The 25,338-nt window shown below is 34.4% G+C and overlaps 1 protein-coding gene across 9 annotated transcripts in view; it reads right to left on the reverse strand.

The window, feature by feature from the left end:
• Positions 1–25,338, reverse strand: part of CDC42BPA (CDC42 binding protein kinase alpha) — a 294,110-nt gene that overhangs the window by 101,371 nt on the left and 167,401 nt on the right. For all 9 annotated transcript variants that reach the window (XM_061160193.1, XM_061160196.1, XM_061160190.1 and 6 more), the window contains 2 exons: positions 17,364–17,486; positions 3,800–3,933 (listed from right to left, as the gene is read on the reverse strand). In XM_061160193.1, coding sequence (XP_061016176.1) covers positions 3,800–3,933; positions 17,364–17,486 — 257 coding nt within the window. The remainder of the gene's footprint in view (positions 1–3,799; positions 3,934–17,363; positions 17,487–25,338) is intronic.

The following is a 25,338-nucleotide window of genomic DNA, read 5'->3' on the forward strand; positions in this document are numbered from 1 at the left end:
ATTAATGATAAAATAGTAAAGGTATTTTCTTGAAATCAGGAATAAGACAGGGATGGCTGCTATCATTACCTCTATTGAATGTCATATTTGAGGTCCTAGCTTATACAGAAAGACAAGGAAAGAAAAAAAAGTAAACAAACAAACAAAATTGTCAACATATTATAAAACCTTAAAGAATCTCAAATATATTACTACAATAAGAGTTTAGGAATGTTGCTAGGACAGAAACAGTAAGAAAGTAAAATTTTAAAGGTACAATTTACTGGGGACTTCAACGGTGGCTCAGATGATGAAGACTCTGCCTGTAATGCAGGAGACCTAAGTTTGATCCCTGCGTCAGGAAGATTCCTGGAGAAGGGCATGGCAACCCAATCCAGCATTCTTGCCTGGAAAATCCCATGGACAGAGGAGCTTGACGGAGTACAGTCCATGGGGTCGCAAACAGCTGGACATGACAGAGCAACTAACACTTTCTTTTCACAATATATGAAAACTTAGGATAATAAATTTAAGGAGAGGCAAACAAGACCTGCATAGAATTTTATGGAGAAACATTTAAAAATACCTTAAAGATACACAGATAAACAATGTTTGTGGATAAAATAATTTTATGTTTCTGTACGGTTAGGCCTTTCTAAGCAGATTTTACTGAAACTTAGGACATGAGCAAGTCTTTATGACTAATTTAGACAGTGAGAAAACTGCAAAGAGGTTTAACTCCTGGACTTATGTGTTTACATTTCAAGGAGGGGCTGAGAGAGAGATAAGAGCTAGGACCAAGGAGACACCCTCTTTTTAGAAATGGAGAGTTGGACTTATCTTTTCACTGGAGTGACTCATTTATATTTCAGAGTCCTAGATTCTTCTCTTTAGGTTTCCAAGGAGACCCTCAGAAAGGTGGGTAGAGATAGAGGGGAAGCAGGAAGCATCTGCCTCTCTCCTCTATATAAACACCCTCATTCAGTTTTTTGGGACTCCTTCTCCTTGAGTTTTCTTTCTGAATGCAAACGATAATAATCTTGCCTTGCTCTTGAAATCCTGTGAGCATTTAGAGTGATATTAATAAATAATGGATAAGAACTTAAAGACTCAATATTATAATGATGTCAGTTCTCTTGAAATTGCTCTATATAGATTTAATGCAATTTTACACAAAATCCCATCACAGTCTTCAAGGACTAGAGAGTTGAATAAATGGAAATTTAATATATGAGAGAGGTGATACTGCACATCACTGAGGGAAGGACGGCCTATTGAATAAATGAATAGCTGGCTAGCTATATGGGAAAAAGTGAAATTGGATCTTTATCTCATATGATACACAAAAATAAATTTCTGATGCATTAAAAACTTAAATATGAAGACCAAACTTATAAAAGGTCAAGATAAAAATTAAGGAGAATTGTTTTTTTACCTCAGACTTCTTATATAAGCCAGCAAATGCAATAATCATAAAAATAAAGACTGAGGAATTTGACTACTTTAAGACTAAAAACTTTTTGCTATTCAAAGGATCCTATAAAGAAAATGAAAAGATAAGCCACTAACTGGGAGACATCAGTAACGTATATAATCGACAAGAGATTAGCATGCCAGAGAATTTCAAGAACTCTTACAGACCAATAAGGAAAAGACAAACAACCCAACAGAAAAATGTATGAAGGATATTAAGAGGTTATTTCACAAAATAAGAAACATAAATGATAAAAGGACATGTGTGGAGCTACTTGAACTCGTTAGTAATTAAAGAATGCAAATTAAGGCCATACTAAAACATCATTTTAGTCCTAAAATGTCAATTTAGATTAGGTTTTTCAAAAATAACATTTCTAATAATATAAAGTAATGTTGAATATAAAAATTCCTATACACTACTGGTGGGTGTATAAATTGGTACAACCAGTGGAAAATGATTTGACATTATCATAAAAAATGGAATATCTGCATTGCTTATGACCCAGTTATTCTCTTTGGGTTTGTGTGTGTGTCTGCGTGTGTACCTGGATATACATTCAAGAATGTTCACAGCAGCATCATTTATAGTATTTATCTATTATAAGCAAACTAAATGTCTGCAAACAAAAATTAGATAAGTAATTGTGGGTTTTGAAATAATGGTGTATTTTATAGCAACTAAGTGAATGATCAATAGTTATATTGATGAATCTTAGAAACAAAGCTGAGTGAAAAAAAAGCAAATTGCGAAAGACTGCATATACTATTTTACAAGCTTAAAAACAAGCAACACTAATATACGGTTTTGAGATACACTAATATGTAATAAAATTTTTTTAACTAAAAGAATGATTAACATAAAATTCAAAACATTGTCAGGGAAGTAGGGAGAAAGGGAAGGAAATGACTACCCAGGGCTATGCCATAAAACAGGTAATGGTCTATTTCTTAAGTTAGATGTTAGATTCATCCATTATTTATCTCAAAACTTATATAATGTTATATAACATTGTAACTTTATATATATGTATATTTATACATATAATGTTACATTTATTTTGTATATGCCTCAAATGAAAAAAATCTTAAAAAGAATATCTGCTGTCTGTAGGGTATCAGACAAATCATTTAAAATTCTTTATTGATATGTATTTCATTTTAGCACTATCCTCTTCTCAGAATATACTAAAGGACTTTTAATATCAAAACTTACTAAAAATTGCCAAAGTAACCATAAATCTAGATGTCAGATGCTCATCTTTATTATGTTAACTAAGTTTGGCTGAGTAATCCTACCTTTAAATACATAATAATAACCACTAATAAAATAATATTACTAAAACAAATAGGACCTCTGCTATAAATTACAAATATTATTAAATTGACCATGAATATAAGTGAATCTGTACCAAACACTGTTTGAAAGTGAACCAAGAAAAATGTAAAAATATATTAATGTGATTCACTTTGACCTTCATAGCTTTCTCTGTTAATCTTTTTGACTAGCTTCAACAGCAAAAGGTTATTTGTTTTATTTTTAATTATCTCCATTTCCTTATGGGCAGCAAGACTTATATCTTCCCCAGAAGTACTTCATCTATATTATCAATGAATTATATACAACATCACTGAATACAATTTACACTATGTCATAAACCACTCATTTCTTTTTGTGTTGGCTAGTATTAGTTTCAACATCTTAAAATTTGTTAATGAAAGGCAAAACACACACAGTGTGTCATTGAAGTATTTTTCTCTAGTGTTCAAATATTACATACTCTATTGGACTGTGCTACAGTGTCCTAGCTATTAATAAATTTTGTAGATGTTTATAGTAATATATTTATATGTTCACAAAGTTCTTAACAAAAATAACTTTAGCTTATTCATCCATGCTTTGAAAGATAAACTGACATCTAAAAAAATGATTAAAGAATTAAAGCAATCTTCTATCATAATCTTTTAGTAATGTTCATATTAGCAAGTCACAGTGAAAATATGCCTGTATTTTTCACTTTTCCATAGACACTAAACAGATTTTTACTATTCTCTCATTTCTTCATGATATTTCTTTTTCAGTAACATTTACTTTTAATCAAGTCCTTTGATTATTAACTCTCCAAAAGAACAAAAGATTCTGCACTTTGAAGCCTCAGGAATATAAAGGTTTCTGCGTAATTGCCATTCATAAAATGTCATACACCAAAATATTTCTTAAATTTTTAAACCAACATTTTACAGATAAAATATAGTATAATTATTGTAATTCATTATAAATGCTTTCAGTATACAAGGTAAACAAGATTAAGAATTCAGAAGAGACTAACAATCTATGTATTTTTACCTTATTTAATTCTTCCCTTTCTTGTTGTAATGTCTTGATTTGTTTTTCATAAGCCTTGATTTGTCTAAAAGCATCATCTAATTCTCGCCTCACAGAATTAGCTTCTTCAAGTTGCTGTTCCAAGTGACTTGATTCTAAAAATAGGAGACAGTGTTTCATTTACTATTTGCATAAAGACACTCAACACCAGCCATTTATAATAAATCTTCAAAAACAATCACTGAGTTGCTTTAAACCAAGTAAATTAAGTATCTTGAAATTGGTATTTAGCTTATTGACACCACATGTCACTGACTCATGACAACTAAATGCTTATCAGTTCACTGTAAAAATGGTGAATAGGTAACGCCAGTGTGAAGAGTAAATTTCATGTGCAAAGATTTTGCACAAAATTTATGTGCAAAAATATCTTACATATTTATTAGAAAAAAGGCCATACTTTCAAAAAACAGTAACTTCAGAACCAATTAAAAACTTAAAACTAATAAAAAAGAACACAATCAACCAAACAAAACAGGTACGTTTTCCTCTACTATTAGTTAGCATTCTTTGTTGATAATCCTCAAATTACTGTATGATGGTTTTGCTTCTAAAGCTCCAAATCACCCTGCTTGGTTTCACTAGTGGTGAGAGAATAGCTCTGATTTCTACAAGTAAATATTTGAAACAGGCTCAGGGAGTTGAGCAACTTGCCTAAAGTGACATTGCTAAATGAGGATCACAGTCAACTGCAGCCCACCAATCTTATATCAACTCTCCAATTAAAAAAGTAATGCAATAAAAAATATTTAACCATTATCAGGTCAAAAGAGTTATTAAAAAATTATTAATGTTAACATATGTGTATGTAAAATTTAATAAGTTGATATAAAATATCCCTGGCATTAAAAGTAAATTAGCAAATCAAAGAATTAAAGCCAGTGAAAACAGAAATCTAAGCACACTGTTAATTTTGTTCTAGATATTTTCTATTCTTTACAACCTTGTTACTTTGAGTGTCAACTCCATACAAGTAGCATTAGCATCCTCTGGGAGCCTGTTAGAAATGCAGAATCTCAGGCCCCACATCAAACTTAATGAATCAGAATCTATATTTAACAAGATCCCCAGGTGGCTCATTTGCAAATTAAAGGTTGGGAACAAATGCACAAAGCATTGCACATTGTTGAGTTTGATGTTTTCAATAAATGAAGAAGTGTTTATAATACATTAATCCTGTTAAAGAGCATTTCGTTTGCATATTAAGTCCTGAAGTCAAGAAATCAGCTAAATGTATTCACATATTACAAACTAGCTGGTTCTAGATTCCTTAGATTTATAAAAGTTTATCTATATTAGGTATTATGAAGTCTAAATACATTTATAGATAGCATAGTTTTTAGCAATTTTGAAAATATCTGCAAAGTTATATTTAATTAGTTCTCATTTTGTCTTAATAGTATGTACTAAGAAATGTTTTCTTTGAAGAACAACAGAAAATATCAATGGATGTTTAATCTTAAAGATCACAGATTTATATTCAGAATATTACATTTTATCATTTTTTCAAATTTCAGCAGTTCATGTGGAAATTTTTTTGTTTATGCTAATTTCTTTCACTTTTTTTTGTTATTTTAAGTTTTCAGCATTTTTAGAATTTTAACAATTTCTAAACTAGGTATCAATTTAGTTATTTCTAGTAACTTGGAGTCAAAATTTAGTATGCAAAAAAAAAAGAAAGAAAAAACAATAAAATTTAGTATGTGTCAGCTGATTTCTGTCATTTTGGGGATCATTTTAATCAAATTTTATGGGTAAGCTATATCAATCTAGAGTAGAAGTATGGTACATTTAGTAATGCCTTCTGAGAATGCTCACTTCTTTCTTCTACCTTGAAAAGCTCTTCCCTAGCATGCTAAAATTTTTTGCAAATTATTGAGTCATTCACTTATCAAAACTGCTCTTCGTTAGAAACAAAAAAAAATCAGTATTTCATAAAATGTCTGTATCATATAATCTTTACAGCAAAGTGTATTAAATGTGACCATTTCAATACTCTTTAAGAATATTTTTATTGTTTTATTTCAATACAGGTTAAATTTAAGTTTTATCCCAGCCATTCTTTTTAAAAATTTATTTTTATTAGTTGGAGGCTAATTACTTTACAATATTGTAGTGGTTTTTGCCATACATTGACATGAATCAGCCATGGATTTACATGTGTTCCCCATCCTGATCCCCGCTCTCGCCTCCCTCCCCATCCCATCCCTCTGGGTCTTCCCAGTGCACTAGCGCTGAGCACTTGTCTCATGCATCCAACCTGGGCTGGTGGTCTGTTTCACCCTTGATAGTATACTTGTTTCAATGCTATTCTCTCAGAACATCCCACCCTCGCCTAGCCACTATGCAGAACAGTGTGGAGATTCCTTAAAAAACTGGAAATAGAACTGCCATATGACCCAGCAATCCCACTCCTGGGCATACACACCAAGGAAACTAGATCTGAAAGAGATACGTGTACCCCAACGTTCATCGCAGCACTGTTTATAATAGCCAGGACATGGAAGCAACCTAGATGTCCATCAGCAGACGAATGGATAAGGAAGCTATGGTACATATACACAATGGAATATTACTCAGCCATTAAAAAGAATTCATTTGAATCAGTTCTAATGAGATGGATGAAACTGCAGCCATTTCATGTTAGAAGTTTTACAATGAAGTTGTTAAGGAGATATACAAAATACACGTCAGATTTTCATGATTCATATTTCAGACACTTCAGAAATGCCTAAAGAATTAAAAATATTCATTTAAACAACATCAGGTAAATTATGAGAAGAAGTACATGAGGAAATGTACTGGATAAAGAAGTTGGAGAAGACAGACCTACCCAATTATTTATAAAATCCTCTAATATGGAGAGAAGTATAGCACCTGTAATTTGGAATACACAGAATTTTATATCGACCCAAAGGGAAAAAAAAAATCAAAGAAAGTCCAGAATATACTGAACTTTGGCCAACTATTGTAAAATGGCTCAGGCAGAAGGACCTTCACTTTCACTACAACAAGGAGTTAATTCAATTAAAATTTTGAAAGAAATCCTTAAAGACTAACGAAAATATCTATTAAATATATGTCAACTTGATTTAGTCAAAACAATTAGATGAAATTATTTAAAATCAGTTTCAGTGAATAAACAGAAAAGCAATACTAGGGGAGTGAAATTAGCTCATAACAACTGAAAGGGTCTTAACTCACTCCTGCGAGTAGAATTCTGAAACTCAAGGATTAAATGAGGGTGAAATACACAGTAATTGTCTTTGCACCGTGTAGTATATATTGATATAAAACATGGTCTCTGTCTTGAAGGAGTAACACTCTTTAAAAAGCAGAAAATCAAATACAAATTGTGGGGCAGGTTATATGGATAACGGAGGAATTAAGAAAAAGGCATGACTAAGGTGGTGTTGGCGGACTACAGTACAACGGGGTCGCAGAGTCGGACACACTCGGCACACACAAAATGGCGCTCACGGAGGGACGCGGACAGACTGCAGAGCGGCTGAAGCGAGTCACGAAGGTGGGCAGAGCAGAGCACCTCCTTCTGAGACATAAGAGCAGTGTCACAGCTTTTCCACTGTGGTCGTATTTCTCATATAACTGGCAACTCTTCTGATGTGAAGAGATTTTACTTCTAACCCACGATGAAGGAAAAGAGTCCCATTATTACCTTCCCCTCCATTAACTAATCTTCTCCTGAACTTACTATAGGACAGCCTGTACATGTATTTGTGTGTGTGTGTGTGTGTGCGAGAGAGAGTGACATAGAGAGAAAGAAGGAGAAAATGGATAGAGGGAGACAGAGAAAGGGCAAGGGTGTTTTAGAGTTGGAGAGACACGGACAGCAGTACAGGGGCCAGGGCTGAGGGGAGGCACAAACCACCAACTTTGAAGCAATAAAAAGAACGGGGATATAAAGCACATTATAGGTTATGATAGTGTTTTATTTGGAAAACAAACCTTTATTTTTCATTTAAAATATTAAATGAAAATATGAATTTTTATTTTTGTCTGTATATGGTCAATATATATTGTGTGTCTGTTATATGGTATCAGGAAATTGTCCTACTTAAGATTTGGAGTGCAATGAGGAAAGCAAATATAAAAAAAATAAATTGCAAATAATTATAAGTGTATTAAATTTTTTTAGGAGTTTTAAAATATTGGGTAACATTGCCATAGGGGAAAAAAAGAGAAAAACATTAGTGTTGGGTAATAAAGATCTTGCTTATGAGGTATGCATAGGCAAAAGAGATTGAACACTGGACACTTTTTTTCCTTTCAAGCAAGGACTAAAGCCTCAGGGACTATTCATCAGGCAGGTCCTCAGGGGCGCCCTTGTTTTATCTCTTGCTCTTTAGATCAACAAACTATTTAAGACTGCTTGGATACAATTATGAATGAGAGATCTAACCTCAATTTTACCAGTATGCCTCTAGTATCTAGTGTAATTCTTGGTACACAGAAGCAACTCAACATGTATGTCTATGGACTGTATTAAGAAAGAATAAATGTTGCTGGCAAGAATGTAAGTGGTATAGTCACTGTATGGCAATTCCTAAAAAATTAAACACAGAATTATCATATAATTCAGGAATTCCACTTCTTTTCTTATTATACATCCAAAAGAAGACTTTGTACAGATATTTGTACACTCATCTTCACAGCAGTATAATTCACAATAAACAAAATGTGGAAGCAGCCCAAGGGTCCATCAATAAATAGATGGATAAACAAAATGTGGTATATACATACTGTGGAATATCATATTAAGGGAGGAAATTATGACACAAGCTATAACATGGATAAATCTTGACTATACAATACTAAGTGAAATAAGTCAGTCACAAAAGGACAAATATGTGATGATTCCATTTATATGAGGTTCCCAGAGTAGTCAAATTCAAAGGAACAGGAAGTAGAATGGTGGATGCCAGGTGTTAGTGGGTGGGAGGAACAGGAGTTACTGTTTAGTGGATAAAGTGTTTCAGTTTGAGATAATGGAAGGTTTGGAGATGGATGATGTCGATGGTTGCACAGCACTGTGAATGTGCTTAATGTTACTGAACTGTACATTTAAAAAGGTTAAGATGGCCATTTTTATGTTATGCATTTTCTTACCATAATAAAAAAAGGTTTAAAAAAACAAATGAATGATATTTCAGAGATGGAATAAAATTGAGAGTGTCACTGAGACTAACACATGATCAAGAAAAAGTGCTTGGAAAGGAAGAATACTAAGAGGGATATAGCTTTTTTCACTGATTATATTCCAAAATAATGAGAATAGTCCTATAAGCACTGAACATAGAAGGTAGGAATAAAGTAAAGGAAGGACATTATTCAACCAATAATTTAACGGCCATCAATTTTCCCAACTGGGTAATTTCAGGGACCATTTATTTGTATGCAAGGGATGTAAGCATGTTGGGAATTGCCTATAAAGATACAATGCAGGAACACGCATTAGGAGGTGGTCAGAAATTTCCAAGAATGAGATTTCATTTAGTCACTTATTTACTCGGTCATCAACAAATATTGATTTAGGGATTTTTATGTGCCAAGCACTATTACAGTCACTTCAATATATCAAAGAATACAATACTCAAAGTCGCTGTTGTCAAGGAGCTTACAGTCTAGTAGTGAGGTGAGGGAAGCAAAGCAATATGCACATTTCAAAAAATTGGTGGTGGTGAAGTTTCACAGTGTGTCAGGATGCTGAAAGTACACAGTGCTAAGTTCTCTGGCTTTTCTTTTTGGTTCTTATTTCATAGACTCAGAGCTGAAGAAACCAGCAACCCAGAAATTCTAACAGAAACAGAGAATAAAGGCCCCAACAAAGGTTACTCTTTATAGCCAAAGAACCAAGTAAGGGGCAAAATAGCAAGACAGAAAAGTTTTAGAAAATAACCACTCTGCTCAAGTTAAACACAACAGAAAACACTGTGGCTCCATGCCCACCTATGTTAGCAAAAGACAAGTGAGGAGCTATATTTCCAATCCAATTCCTAATTGGGTGTGTGCCCAAACACACCACAAGGGTAATTAGAGAAGGGGGAGCAGGATTTTTCAACCCTCTTGGCTGGTAACAAGCCTCTTTCCACACAAGTGTCAGTGGAAACTACAGGGGGGAACCAAGACATCCACCCCCCCACCCAGCAGTAATGAGGATCTCCCCCGTCTCCCTATTGGGGTTCCATCAGAAAAGAACTTTCACCATTGCCCAGCAGTAATAAGGCCATCCCTACCATAGTATTAGGCAGTGGGCTGGAACTTCCATTCCCTTCCAGGAATAATAAGGAGCCCTTCATTGGGTGTCAAAGGAGGTCAAGTGGGGAAACTGGATTCTACCTCCACCTGGCAATAAGGAGATGGCAATCTCCTCTCCATTGCTGGAGTGGTGTCCAGAAAAGCCAGCTAAAGTGGAAGGTTGAATAAGATCCAGTGTCATTAATCAAAACCACTCATCCTACCAAGAACTAGAAAAATCTCAACTTGAGTAAGAAAAGAAAATCAATGGATGCTGACACCAAAATATTTAACAGAGATGTTAGAATAATCTGACAAGATATTAACACATCTATGAAAAAAAATGCTTCAATAAGCAATTATACACATATTTGAAACAAAGGAATAAATAGAAGACCAGAGCAAAGACAAAAAATCTCAGCAAAGAAATGGAAGTTTAAAGAACAAAATGGAAATTTTAGAAATTAATAAAATAAAAATCTTGATAAGTGGATTCTGCAGCACAGAGGAGGGGTCAAAGGGATCAGTGAACTTGAAGATAAAACAACAGAAATTGGCCAATCTGAAGAACAGGAAAAAAAACAAAATGAAAACAAAAATGAACAGAACCTCTGGGAGTTGTGGGATGAATAACAGAAGATCTTACACTTGTGTCATCAGAGTCTCAGAAGACGAGAAAGTAGGCAGGTCTGTAAAAGTACTTAGAAAACTAGTCAAAAAATTCTGAAATGTGGCAAGATCAATAAACCTAAAGATTCAAGAAGATGAACAAACACCAAATAGAACAAACCCAAAGAAATTCATGCCAAAGCACATCATTAAACCAAGAAAACTAAAGAAAAAGAAAAACTTTGCAAGCAGTCAAGAAAAAAACATCTTGTGTAAAGGGAAAAAAATACTCAGAATGATAGTGAATGTCTCCTCAGAAAACATGAAACCTAAAGGAAGCAGTATGGTATTTTTCAGATGCCTAAACAAACAAACAAAAAAACCAGAAAACTTGCAATATAGACTAAGTCCAGCAAAAATATTTTTTAGGAATAAAGGGAAAATGAGGACATTCTCTGATGAAGAAAAATAAAGAGAATTTGTTGGTAGCAGACCTTCCTTTAATAAATAGTTAAAGGAAAGTCTCTAAATAGAAAGCAAACAACAAAACAAGGAATTAAACAATATCAGGAAGAAAGAAGAACATCATGGAAAAATATGGGTAAATACAATAGAATTTTTTTCTCACCTTAAGTTTTCTTAATTATACTTCATGGTTTAAGAAAACATTATAACCCTGTCTGATGTGCTTCTAAAATAGCTGAAGAGGAAATAATTAAAACAATTATATAATAAACCAAGAGACTAAATAGCTGTCATCAACATAAAATAGACTGTAATATGATATTTTATGCATGCCTTATGGAAACCACAAAGCAAAAATTTTCAGGAGATACATGAAAGAGAAAGAGAAGGAAATCAAAGCACCACTACGGAAAAATCATCCATTCACTGAGTGCCAAAGAATCGATGCTTTTGAACTGTGGTGCTGGAGAAGACTCTTGAGAGTCCCTTGGACAGCAAGGAGATTAAATTAGTCAATTCTAAAGGAAATCAACCCTGAATATTCATTGCAAGGACTGATGCTGAAGCTGAAGCTCCAATACTTTGGCCATCTGACTCACTGGAAAAGACCCTGAAGCCGGGAAAGATTGATGGCAGGAGAAGGGGATGACAGAACATGAGATGGCTGGATGGCATCACTGACTCAATGCATTGACATAAGCTTGAGCATACTCTGGGAGATGGTGAAGGACAGGGAAGACTGGCATGCTGTAGTCCATGAGGTCACAAAGAGCTGGACACAATTGAGCAACAACATTAACAAATGAAGTCAATAAGAGAGGAAGCAAGGAACAAAGGAATTATAAAACTGTCAGAAAACAATAAGATGACATTAGTAAATCCATACCTATTCAATAATTACTTTAAATATAAATGGATTACATTCTCCAAGAAAGACCTCAAGTGACTGAACAGATAAAAAACCAATACCCAACTAGTTGCTGCCTATGAGACACACATAGGCTCAAAATGAAGGAATGGAAAAAGGTATTCCGTGCAAATAGAAGCCAAAGAGAACAAGGACAGCCACACTTTTATCAGACAGAATGGAGGATAAGTCAAAAATAGTAACAAGAAATGAAAAAGGTTATTATATAATAATAAAGGGATCAACTCATCAACAGGATACAATAATTATAAATTTTTATGACCCCAGTATTGTAGTGCCTAAATATATTAAGCAAATACAACAGATCTGAATGGAGAAATAGACAACAATACAATAATAGTAGGGGACTTCAATACTCTACTTTCAACAATGGATACACTATCTAGACAGAAAATCAATGAGGAAACATTGGACATGGCTTATATTTCAGACCACTAGGACCTAATCAAAAAATTCCAACCAACAGCAGCACTATATACAGTCTTCTCAAACATATGGAACATTTCTTCAGGGTACATCAAGTTAGGTTACAAAACAAGTCTTAACAAATTTAGAAAGACTGAAATCATACCAAGGACTTTTTCCAACCACAAAGTTATATGACAATAGAAATTAGTAAAGAGAAAAACTGGAAAAATTCACAAAAATGTGGAAATTAACACATTCCTGAGTAACCAGTGGCTGAAAAAGAAATTAAAAAAGGAATTTCAAAAAAAATCTGGAAACAAGTGAATATGTAAAGAATATATCAAAACTTATGGAATGCAGCAACAGCAATTCTAAGAAGGAAGTTCATAGCATTAAACACAGCAAAACAAAACAAAACTCAAGATACCTAACTTTACAGTTTAAGCAACTAGAGTAAGAATACTGAATTAGTAATCAAAATCTTCCCAACAAAGAAAAATCTAGGACTTGATGACTTTACTGGTGAGTTCTACCAAACACTTTAATAAGAATCAATGTCAATTCTTCTTAAACTCTTCCAAAAAATAAAAGAGGGAGTACTCTCAAACTCATTTTACGAGGCCAGCTATAGAGCATGCTGACACCACAGCCAAAAGCAAAAATCAATAAATGGGACTACCTCAAACTAGAAAGCTTCTGCACAGCAAAGGAAACCATAAACAAAATTAAAAAGCAACATATGGGATGGGAGAAAATGTTTGTAAATCAAATATCTGACAGGATGTGAAAATTAATAAAAGCCTCACTAAAATGGAGTTGTGAGGCCAGACCGGGGACGACACAACACAGACCTCTCTACATCAATTACACTAAGAACTGTCAATTATAGATCCCAAGAGAGGAAGTATCAATTACAGGCCCCAACAGGAAAGACAGTACATCGCATCTCCTACAAAAAATTAACTACCCCAGGAACTCAGCCAATGAGAAACCATCATCACCCTGAACTCTCACTTTTCTCCAGTGAATTTTCACTCAAAACAATCTTTCTTAATTTTCTCATTTTTCTCTATAAAATAATGTTCCTCTACTTTGTTTGTTAGACTTGCCTATGGATTTTGCTATGACTTGCTTGCCCCATTGCATTCTCTGGTATTCCCAAATAAAGCCATTATTTTTTTTTTCTGGAAAAATAACTGACTTTTATTTTTAAGGTCAACAAGTTAATAGAGACAAATAATCCCATCCAAAAAGGGGCAGGGAAGCTAAAGAGACATTTTTCTTATAAAAGACATACGGACAGCCAACATGAAAAGGTGTTCAACATCACCAACTATCAGGGAAATGTAAATCAAACCACAGTGGAAAAAAACAAAACAAAACAAAAAAAAACCCACAGTGAAACATTATCTCACACCTGTCAGAATGGTTGTCATCTAAAAGATAAGAAATAAAGTGTTGGCAAAGATGGGGCAAAAAGGAAACCCTTTTGCAATACTGGTGGAAATGTAAGTTAGGGCAGCTACTACAGTAAACAGTATGGAGAGTCTTCAAAAAATTAAAAACAGAACTACCATATGATCCAGAAATACTACTTCTGGGCATTTATCAGAATGAAACAAAAACACTGATGTGTGCACTCTCATATTCATTGCAGCATTATTTAAAGTAGCCAAGACACAGAAGCAAACTAAGTGCCCACCGATGGATGAATTAATAAAGAAAATGTGTGTGTGTGTGTATATATAACAGAATATTTTTCAGCTATAAAAAGTAAAAGAAATTTTGCCATTTGTGACAATATGAATCGGACCTTGAGCACATTACACTAACTGAAATAAATCAGACAGAGAAAGACAAATACGGTAAAGTCTCACTTATAGTTGGAATCTAAAACAACAACAAACTCGACTCATGGATATAAAGAATATTGGTGGTCCTAAGAGACGGGGGCGCAGGGTATATTAAAGGAGGGAAGATGATCGAAAGGTACAAACGTCCAGGTATATAATAAATAAACACTGGGGATGTAACATAAAACACTGGTGTCTGCAGTAAGTAATACCGTACTGTATATTTCAAAGTTAATAACAGAATAGACCTTGTAAGTCCTCATCACACACACACACACAAAAATTGTGACTGTATGGTGATGGAAGTGAACTAAACTTACTAAGGTGAATATTTCACAACATATACAAATACTGAATTGTTATGTTGTGCACCTGAAACTAACATAATGTTACACATTAATCATATTTCATTTAAAAAAAAACAAAAAAAGGAAAAGCAAACTGAAAACTCAGACAAAGGTAATATAAAAAATGAGAAAAGATACAATGACCAGTATCTTTCATGTATACAGATTAACAATACTGAAAATGGAATTAATTTATAAAAATAAATGTACACCATGATCAGGGATGTATATATCCCAGGAATATAAAGTTGATTTAATATTTCAAAATCAACCAATTTAATTCACCATAGTAACAGGCTAACTAAGGGAAAAAACACATGCTTGTATCAATCAAAGCAAAAAACATATTTGACAAAATTCAATATCCATTCATAAAACCCTTAGAAATGCAGACATAGAGGAGAGTTTCTATAATATAAAAAGCTTGATAAAGAGTATCTATAAAAATCCTACAGCTAATATTAAACTTAAAGGTGAAAGACTTAATGCTTTCCCCCTAAGCTAGGAAAGAAAACCAGGATGTCTGTTCTCACCACTCTTCTACAACAAAGTGCTACAAGTTCTAGCCAGTGAAATAAGAAAAGAAAAAGCACCCAGATCAGAAAGGGCAAAAGAAAATTGTTCTTATTTGCAGCTGCATAATGGTCAGCAAAGAAAATCCCAAGGAATCTTAAAAACAAAAAAAACCCCAAACAAAACCAAAAAGCCCTCCTAGAAGATATTAGTGAGATGTGCTGTGCTGTTCTTAGTCGCTCAGTCGTGTCTGACTCTTCGCAACCCCATGGACTGTAGCCCGCCAGGCTCCTCTATGGGGATTCTCCAGGTAAGAATACTGGAGTGGGTTGCTGTGCCCTCCCTCCAGGGGATCTTCCCAACCCAGGGATTGAACCCAGATCTCCCGAGTCGCAGGCAGATTCTTTACCATCTGAGCCATCAGGGAAGCCTGTAAGTGAGATAGGTCTATGTAAACAAGTTTTCCAAATCCATATCACCTCTTTGAAGATACATTAGTAACCATACTATCTGGGGTCTTGTGTTCCACTGCTTTTTTTAGTGCCATAAAACTGAAATATACTAAGTGCTACGTAACGTTTTGGTGTTGACATCAAAAAATTTTTCTATTTATTATATTCCAAATCTTACTCATTTTTAGAAAGATAAACCTACAGAAATTTGATGAAGATGTATTTCTTAAGAAAAGAGCTACTTAAAAAATAGAACAGCATAAAATATGCTCAAATTTTAAGTCTCCTTGTCTGTTAATACTGTATTTTAAATAGTCCTTTTTATAAAAGACACTGTCAGATTCCTTCTTTTCCTTACTTGTTTTGGCCTAAAACCACTTTTCTAGAGAGGTCTGAATTTCCTGGCTAAAACAGGACCTTTTTCCTTCCTTCCACTCTTTCTCTCCCCCTATACTTACTAAGATCATGTGATGCCTCTAAATCCTGCAAAAGGTTCACTCGCAGAAAAAGCCAAAGACCACTCAGTAAGACTCCATTGATCAGGCAATGAGTCCTCCTCACCTCTCTATTTCTCTATCCTCATCTCTACCCATTCCACCTGCTTGCTCATTCTGCTCTGGCCATGCTGTCTTCTTATGTTTAATTTGAACTTAAAAGGCATATTTTTGACTGTAGGGATTTTGCACTGGTTGAGCTGTCTTCTTGGATCATGTGTTTCCCATTTAACTGTATGGTTACTCCCCTTTACCTTCTTCAATATTTTGCTTATGTGGACTACCCTATTTAAAATAAAACTATTCCAGTACTCTTGCCTGGAAAATCCCATGGACGGAGGAGCCTGGTAGGCTGCAGTCCATGGGGTCGCTAGGAGTCAGACACAACTGAGCAACTTCACTTTCACTTTTCATTTTCATGCACTAGAGAAGGAAATGGCAACCCACTCCAGTATTCTTGCCTGGAGAATCCCAGGGACTGGGGAGCCTGGTGGGCTGCCATCTATGGGGTTGCACAGAGTGGGACACGACTGAAGCGACTTAGCAGCAGCATCTTACACTTTTTGACCCATTCTCCTTATTCTCCTCTATTTGTAAGCACTTATCAGCTTCCAACATACCATATCATTTAAAAAAGTACATAGTTACTATTTGCCCTCCACTCCAGTAAGAATTTTTATTGGTTTGTTTAGGACTGTATCCCAAGAGCATAAAATAATGCCTACTACATAAATATTTATTGAATGGAATAAATGATGAATAGATATAATAGGCATATCAACAATTATCATAATTAATTTCAATTAACTTCAACAATACACTGAAAAATGAACTACTCATTTAAATGCTTTGCCAGACAAATTTCAACTAATTATTCCAAACTAATAGGTCCTCCCAAAAAGTCATGTTTTTTCACTTAAATCTGGGTAAGGTGCTCTTCTTTGTGCACTCTCCATGTACCTGTGTTTATTTTTATCTTCTGGCCTTTGCCTATATACTGCAAAAAACTATTTTTTATCTTTTTTCAAGACCAAAACATGAGCTCCTTGACAGCAGAGCCATTCTTGTTTGCTGTTCCCTCACTGGCATATAGCTCACATCACATAACACATTAACAGGTACTCAATAAATGTTCTTTGTGTGAACAAAACATTAAAAAATATCTACTAAACTGAATTAATAATGAATCATAGGAATTTACCTCTTACTTGTTTCCTTAGTTTTTCAATTTCTTCTTTTAAGCTTTTTATTTCTAAATCTTTGCTTGCTGTTAGTGGACCATCAGCAGTTGAATACTGCAGAGCCTGGACAGTCTGCGTTGACTCTTTAAAAAAAAGAAAGAAAAAAAAATTTAAAAAAAGAAAAAGAAAGAAAGAAAGAAAGAGAAATATACCCACATTCTAAAATCGAAAAACTAATGCCAATATATTTCTTTCTAGGGAAATCCTTATTTAATTCAACTGATCAAAGCATCTACCCACTGACAAAAAAAGCATGTAAACAGATTAAAATTAAGTCACAAAACTCCACTAGAGTTATAATGTCACTAGAATTATAATATACGTAGGAAACTATCTACCTTCTAATATGTGCAGTCTTCAGTTTTAAATACTGTTGGTACACTCTGCCAGTGAGTCAACTATTCAGTTCCCTTTCATCCTAGCATAAGCTGTCATCAAAATGTGTGTCAGATGATATATGAAAAACTGAGTCTGGTGTATGAAGTGCAGTGAAGTGAAGCTGCTCAGTCCTGTCTGACTCTCTGCGACCCCATGGACTATAGCCCACCAGGCTCCTCTCCATCCATGGGATTTTCCAGGCAAGAGTACTGGAGTGGGTTGCCATTTCCTTCTCCACTGGTGTATGAAGAGAGGTTTAAAGAAGTTAATACAAAATATGTAGAAGTGCTGGCCTTCCAAATTTCATGTATGAAAATGGAGATCCACCTACAGATGACTTGGCTCATCAACTTAGCTAAAATAGGGATAATTCTTTTAACTTGTTGTTCTAATTGAAAGATAAAGGGTACTAAAGAAGCATTAAATCTAGGGAGGCATATTTCCAGACACCATTAAAAGAGGTGGAAAAAAAGAAATGGTCCTAAAATAGTTATTCTGCCAGCTTATGGAAAGATCCCAAACAGTAAGTTTCTACCTCACCATAATTTTTTGTTAGCACAAATCATTGCTGATTGCTTTAGATTACTAATCTTATGCATACATTGCTTTATGTAACATATTACTTATATACATATATTACTTATTTATATATATTTAAAACTCCAAGGGACTGCGACCTTCAGAAGACAGAGATTTTCTAATTTATATTCATCATCTGTATAGAGAACAGTATCATTATATTCATATGCATGGTGGTCAATATTTGTTAATTTGAATTACAGGTGTAAGATATACCATATTGTGCATTCAGTCATGACCTTTCACATCCAGAATTTTTTACACATTTCTTTTTCTTTGGGTTCAAAAACATGTTAAAAATTGGTACATTCTGTATTTATTATTTTAAAAAAACATCTTTTCATTTATTTAAGACATCTAAGTTGAGAGTAGAAAATGGGGAGGCATAAAAATATCCACTGGACGTAGTCGCTTATTTCCTTCTACACCCCCACATTGCAGGGTATGGAGTGCAGGAGGTATCCTTGTTCCTCTTTGCCACCTCTGTTCTTCCTGTAAATCCCAGATCTTCTAAAATGCCCATTTCCTGTTTATCATAGTTACCCACTGTCCTTCTTTTCATTACAACTCTTTTTATTATCATCCTTAGTGACTTTAACAACAAAAGAGACAACCTATCCAGCTGGCTTCACAGGCACACAAATCTACTATGCAGCCACTGTTAGGGCTGTTTACCCAGCAGCTATTCCTCTCTCCAGGTGTTTTAATTAGCAGTCAGGACTTTGAAACAACTATTATTAATACATAAAAGAAAACAAATGAAAAAGTAAACAAACAATGGGGACTTTCAATGGAGAACTGAAAACTGTAAGAATAAAGCAAATGGATATTCCTGAACTAAAAGAGACAATATCTGAAATTAAGATTCATTGAATGGACTTAATATCAGAACAGATATAGCAGATGACAAGACAAATGAAGCTACAGGCAAGTCAGTAGAGAATTAAGCACAAAAAAAACCTAAGAATGGAAGAAATAAGACTGAGAATAAAAGGAATAAGGGACACAGTCTAAGATATATGTAACTGGAGTCCTAGAAGGAGAGGAGATTGTGAATGGGGCAAAAGAAATATTCAGAGATTATGAACACAATTTTCTAAAATTGATGAAAGATATCAATCAAGTATTCAGAAGCTCAGTGAATCCCAAACAGGATTTACATTAATACAAAGAAACTGTACTAGGTAGATCATAGCCATCCTGCTTGAAATTGAAGTTAAGGAGAAATACTTAAAAACAGCTGGAGTATATTTAAGAAACCAAGACTAACAGCTGACTTCTCAAATATACTGGAAATCAGAAAACAATGCCATGAAATCTGTAGAGGACTGAAAGAAAACACTTTCCAAGCTAGAATTCTAAACCAGCAAATATTCTTCAAAAATGAAGGCAAAATAAAGGCGTCTCAGACAAACAAAATCTGAGTGATTTAGTCACAACACATGTAATCATAAGAAACACTAAAGTAAAATTTTCAGACTAAAGAAAAAAGGTTCTGGATGGATACATGGATCACTAGGAGAAAATAAAGAATACAAAAAGAGTAAATATGTGGGTAAATAAAAAGATATTTTAAAAATAAATGAGTAGTAAATATATAAAGCAAGAATAAAAATATTGAAAGGTTTACAACACAGAAACAGGTAAACTATAAAACAACAACATAAAGGACTGTTATAAGGGTCTGATATTGTTTGTGAAGTGGTAAAATAAAACTTATTTAAAAGACATGTAAAGACCTAATGGAAAAAAAGGGGGCAAGAACATTCACAAGACTGAATATTCAAATAGACAGTAAATATATGAAAAGATACTCAACCTTCAAGGAAAATACAAATTTAAAATCATAGCAAAACTCCAATATACAGATACCAGAATGGTTAAAATTTTGAAAAGCTGATAATATCAAGTTCTGATGGGAATATACAGCAAATGAAACTCATACATTATTAGTGAAACTATTGATGCAATTAATTACTTTTGAAAACTCTTTGCAATATTTTCTAAAGCAGAAAACACACTCTCCCAGGACCCAGAAATCCTACTGCTAGGTAGATATCCAACAGAAATAAGCACATATGACCATCAAAAGAAATACATAACAACATTCACAGAAACCATGTTTATAATAGTCAATATCTGGAAAAAACGCAAATGTTCAACAAGAACAACTTGGATGAAATGGTCTGAATATCTGTGTCCCCAAAAAAATTCTTATGTTGAAATCCTACTAAAAAATGATGTAATAAGGAGGTGGGGCTTTGGGAGGTGTTTAAGTTATAGTTATAAGAGTGGAGCCCTCAAGAATGGGATTAGAGCCTTATAAAAAAAGAACCCAGGGATCCCTAGCCACTTCCATCAGGTGAGGACACAGCAAGAAGGCACTGGCTATAAATCCTCACGTGACCATGCTGGCACTTTATTCTTGGATTCCAGCCTCCAGACCTCGGAGAAATAAATTTCTGTTGTTTATAAGCCATCCAATCGGTTTTATTTTTTAATAAAAGCCAGAAAAATTCAGACATTGGATAAAATAGACACAAATGACAATACACTGTATGAACATGCATACTGTATGAATGTAGATACTGCATGGCTTCAAGAAAAGGGAAAATTAATGCTGAAAAATTCAGAATACTGTTTACTTCAGAGTTGTAGGTTACAAACTGGGAAGAGAGCATGATGGAACTTCATGCTACGCTAGAAATGTTCTATATACTGATTGGGGTTGAGGTTACATAAAAGTACACTAATATAAACATTTATAGGGAGTACACTTTAGAATACTTGTACAGTTTATGCATATCACCGTTTAAAAGTCAAAACTGAGTGAGATCAGTATCATGTCCCTGTGAGTCATTCCTTTTTCCTCTCCACTTCAATTTACAATTAATTGGATATCCATAACTGAACAAAAGTGTTTCTGCACTGCACCCACATCTGAAAGTGGGTTGACTGGACCTTGGGGGAGGCTACAGATCCAAGATACTGGCAGCAGTGACCTCTCTAGCAGAGGGGGTAAGAAAGTGAAAGTGATGCGCGAGAGCAGAGTGGCCTGTGATGCGGGCTACAGCTGCAGGATTTCTGAAGGGGACGGGAGGGTAAGGAAGGAAAGAAGGCAGGCAAAGAGAAATGAAGGAATGCATTTCCTGCTGTCTGTCCACAAATCTCTGGGTTCTTCCACCAAAAAGGCCCAGGTGCCAAGCATACACTTCCTAGACTCTACCAACAGCTTTTACCATGCACACACTCCAAACTTTAGTGGTGAGTCAGCTCTGGGAAGAGAAACCCAAAATTTGTGCTATAGCGCCACCTTTTGGAAAGCAAAAGAAAGGCTTCTGATTGCCGATCTGAATTAAGGGTCAAAGTAAAACCTTACCTATGTAAGAAAGGTGTTTGCTACTTCAATGTTATGGCAGAGACACAGTTCATGAAATACTATAAAAACCCACATAATACAGTATTCAAAAAAGAAAATGACAATTTTCTAGGTGACCGTCTCAAAGATACAGAATATTGCAATATAACTGATAAAGAATTCAAAATAATTATGAAGTAATTCAACAAGCTACAAGAAAACACAGAAAGGCAACTCAGTGAAGTCAGGAATAAAATGAATGAATAGAAGGAGCTCTTACGAGAGAGACTGATATTACAAAAAAAGAACAAAACAAGAATTCTGGAGCTGAAGAACTCAGCAAGTGAGAGGAATACTGCATTAGAAAACACTGGGAGTAGAGCAGATCAGATGGAAGAAAGAATAAGCCATGTGGAGGACAGAAGTTGAGAAATGATTTGGGTGTAAGGAGAGTGAGAACTAAATTTTTTTTTTAAAGTGAAGAAACCCGACAAGAGTTATCAGACTCCATTTAAAAAGTATAAGATCCAGAAGGAGAAGAGAGGGAGACAGGGGCAGAGAGTTTATTTGATGAAATAATAGCTGAGAATTTCCAAAACCTGGAGAAAGAAGTGGACATACAATTCTATGAAGCTAATAGAACACTTTGCTGTCCCAATGCAAAAAGATCTTTTCCAATACATTTTAGAATAAAAACTGTCAAAAGTCAATACTAAAGAAAGAATTTTAAAGGCAGTCAGGGAAAAAAAGAAAGTATCTTAAAAAGCAATCCCCATTAGGCTATACGCAGATTTCTCAGCAGAAACTCTACAGGCCAGGAGAGAGCAGAATAACATACTCAAAGTATTGAAAGATAAAAGCTCCTAGTCAAGAATACTTTATCTGGAAAAGTTATTCTTCAGATATGAAAGATAAATAAAAGTTTTCCAAGACAAATAAAAGCTGAGAGTTCACCACCACTAGAAATGCTGAAAGGAGCTCTTCAAGCTGAAACAAAAAAGATGAAAGTACACAAGACTCTGATCAAGGTAACAAATACAGTCAGAATTAGAAAGTTGTAACTGTATTTTAGAATAGTGTATTAAACAATTAAGCATAGCATAAATGCTAAAGGAAAAGAGCATTAAAAATTACTATAGCTACTACCATTTGGTAGCAGATTCACAGCGTAAAAAGTGATCACTTGTGACATCAAAAATATAATAGGAGATATAAACGGATGAAACCTCTATAGGTGAGTGAAGATGGGTTGCTATCAGCAGAAAAAGGACTAGTTTATCAATTAGATATTTTATGTAAATGTCATGGTAAAGACAAAGCAAAAATTTAGAGGAGAGATATGACATAAAAGAGGGGAACAATGAGCAAATCACCACTGTAAATCATCAACTTACAAAGGTAGACAAGAAGGAAAAACCCAATGGAGATACAAAATAACCAGAAGGTGAAAGATCAATAGTAGTAGTAAGTCCTTACATACCAATAATCACCCTAAATGGATTGAATTTACCAAACAAAAGGCACAGAATGGATGACTGGAAAAAAATGCCAAGTTCCAACTATATGCTGCCTACAAGAGACTCATATCAGCTCTAGCAACACAAATAAGCTCAAAGTGAAGGGATGGAAGATAATATTTCAGAAAGCAAAACAAAGTGAGTGTAGCCATACTTATATCAGACAAAATATACTTCAGCCAAAAATGGTAACAAAGAGACAAAGAAGATCATTATAATGATAAAGGGATCAACACATTAAGAAGATAAAACAACTGTAAATATACTGGCTCCAAACACCAGAGCACCAAAATATATTAAATACTAACAAACCCTAGGAGAGAAACAGACAACAGAATAATAGTAGGGGACTTCAGTATGCCATTCTCAGCAATGATAAATTGTACAAACAGAAAATCAACAAGGAAACATTGGAAATGAACCATCTTAGAAAAATAGATTTAACAAGCATATATAGAACATTCCTTACAACAGCAGCAGAATATACATTCTTCTCAAGTGCAGACAGAACATTCTCCAGAACAGATTATATGACAGGACAAAAAACATATCTTTACAAATCTAAGAAGACTGCAATCACACCAATTATCTTTGCTGGTCACAATGGTATGAAAATAGAAATTAATAAAAACAGGAAAGTGAGAAGATCCAGAAACATGTGGAAACTAAACAACATACTTCTGAACAACCAATGGGTGAAAGAAGAAATCAAAAGAGAAAAAAAATCTTAGAACTAATGAAATTGGAAATATGACACATCAAATTTGTGGGATGCAGCAAAGCAGTTCTGAGAGGAAAGTTTATGACAAAAAATGTATACATTAATAAACTAGAAATATCTCAAATAACCTAACTTTACATCTCAAGGAATTAAATAAGAAGAATAAGTTAAGCCCTTGGACGGTATCACTGATTTGATGGACATGAGTTTGAGCAAGCTCTGGGAGTTGGTGACGGACACAAAAGCCTGGCGTGCTGCAGTCCACAGGGTCACAAAGAGCTGGACACAACTGAACTGAACTGAACTGAAAGTTAGCAGAAGGAAGGAAATACAAAGTTCAGAACTGAAATGAATGAAATAGACAACAAAAACTACAGGAAGGATCAATAAAATTAAAAGCTGGTTGTTTGAAAAGACAAACAAAAGTGACAAAACTTTCATCCAGACTAAGAAAGAAGAGAAGATTCAAATAGAATTAGAAATGAAAGGGGAGACATTACACACACAGAATGCTACAGAAATATAGAGGCTTATAAGAGACTACCATGAATAACAGTATGCCAAGAAATTACATAACCTAGAAGAAGTGAACAGATTTCTAGAAACAAAACTGAACAAGACTGAATCATGACAAACCAGAAAATCTGACAAGACCAATAATGAGTAAAGAGATTGAATCAATAAATTAGAAACCTCCCAAAAAGAAAATCTCAGGACCAGATGGCTTCATTGATGAATTTTGCCAGTCATTTTAAGAAGAATTAACATCAATTCTCCTCTTTTACAAAATACTGAGGAGGGAAGACCTCCAAACTCATTCTACAAAGCCAGCATTACCTTGATACCAAAACCAGATAAGGAGACCACAAGAAAACCACAGTTGTCCCTTGAGCAACACCACTTTGTACTGCACAGGTCCATTTATACATGAATTTTTTCAGTAAATATGTACTACATGATCCCCAGTTGGTTGAATTTGCAGATGCAGAGGCATGGTTACAGAGGAACAACTGTAAAGTTATACACAGGTTTTTGACTGCACAGGGCTTGTGTCACACACCCCTGTGTTGTTCAAGGGCCAACTGTATTAACCAATATCTCTGATGAATATAGATGTAAAGTTTTTCAGTAAAATATTAGCAAAGCAAATTCAAGAACACATTAAAAGGATTATACACCATGATCAAATGAGATTTTTCCCTGGCATGCAAGAATGGCTCAACACACACAAAACAATAAATGCAATGCACTGCATCAATAAATTGAAGGATAAAAATCACATGATCACTTCAACAGATGCAGAAAAAAGCATTTTAAAAAATACAGCATCCTTTCATGATGAAAACCCTTAAAAGGTTGGGTATAGAAGGAACATAAAAGGC

Source organism: Dama dama, chromosome 14, assembly GCF_033118175.1.
Source record: "Dama dama isolate Ldn47 chromosome 14, ASM3311817v1, whole genome shotgun sequence".
Classification (NCBI taxonomy): domain Eukaryota; kingdom Metazoa; phylum Chordata; class Mammalia; order Artiodactyla; family Cervidae; genus Dama; species Dama dama.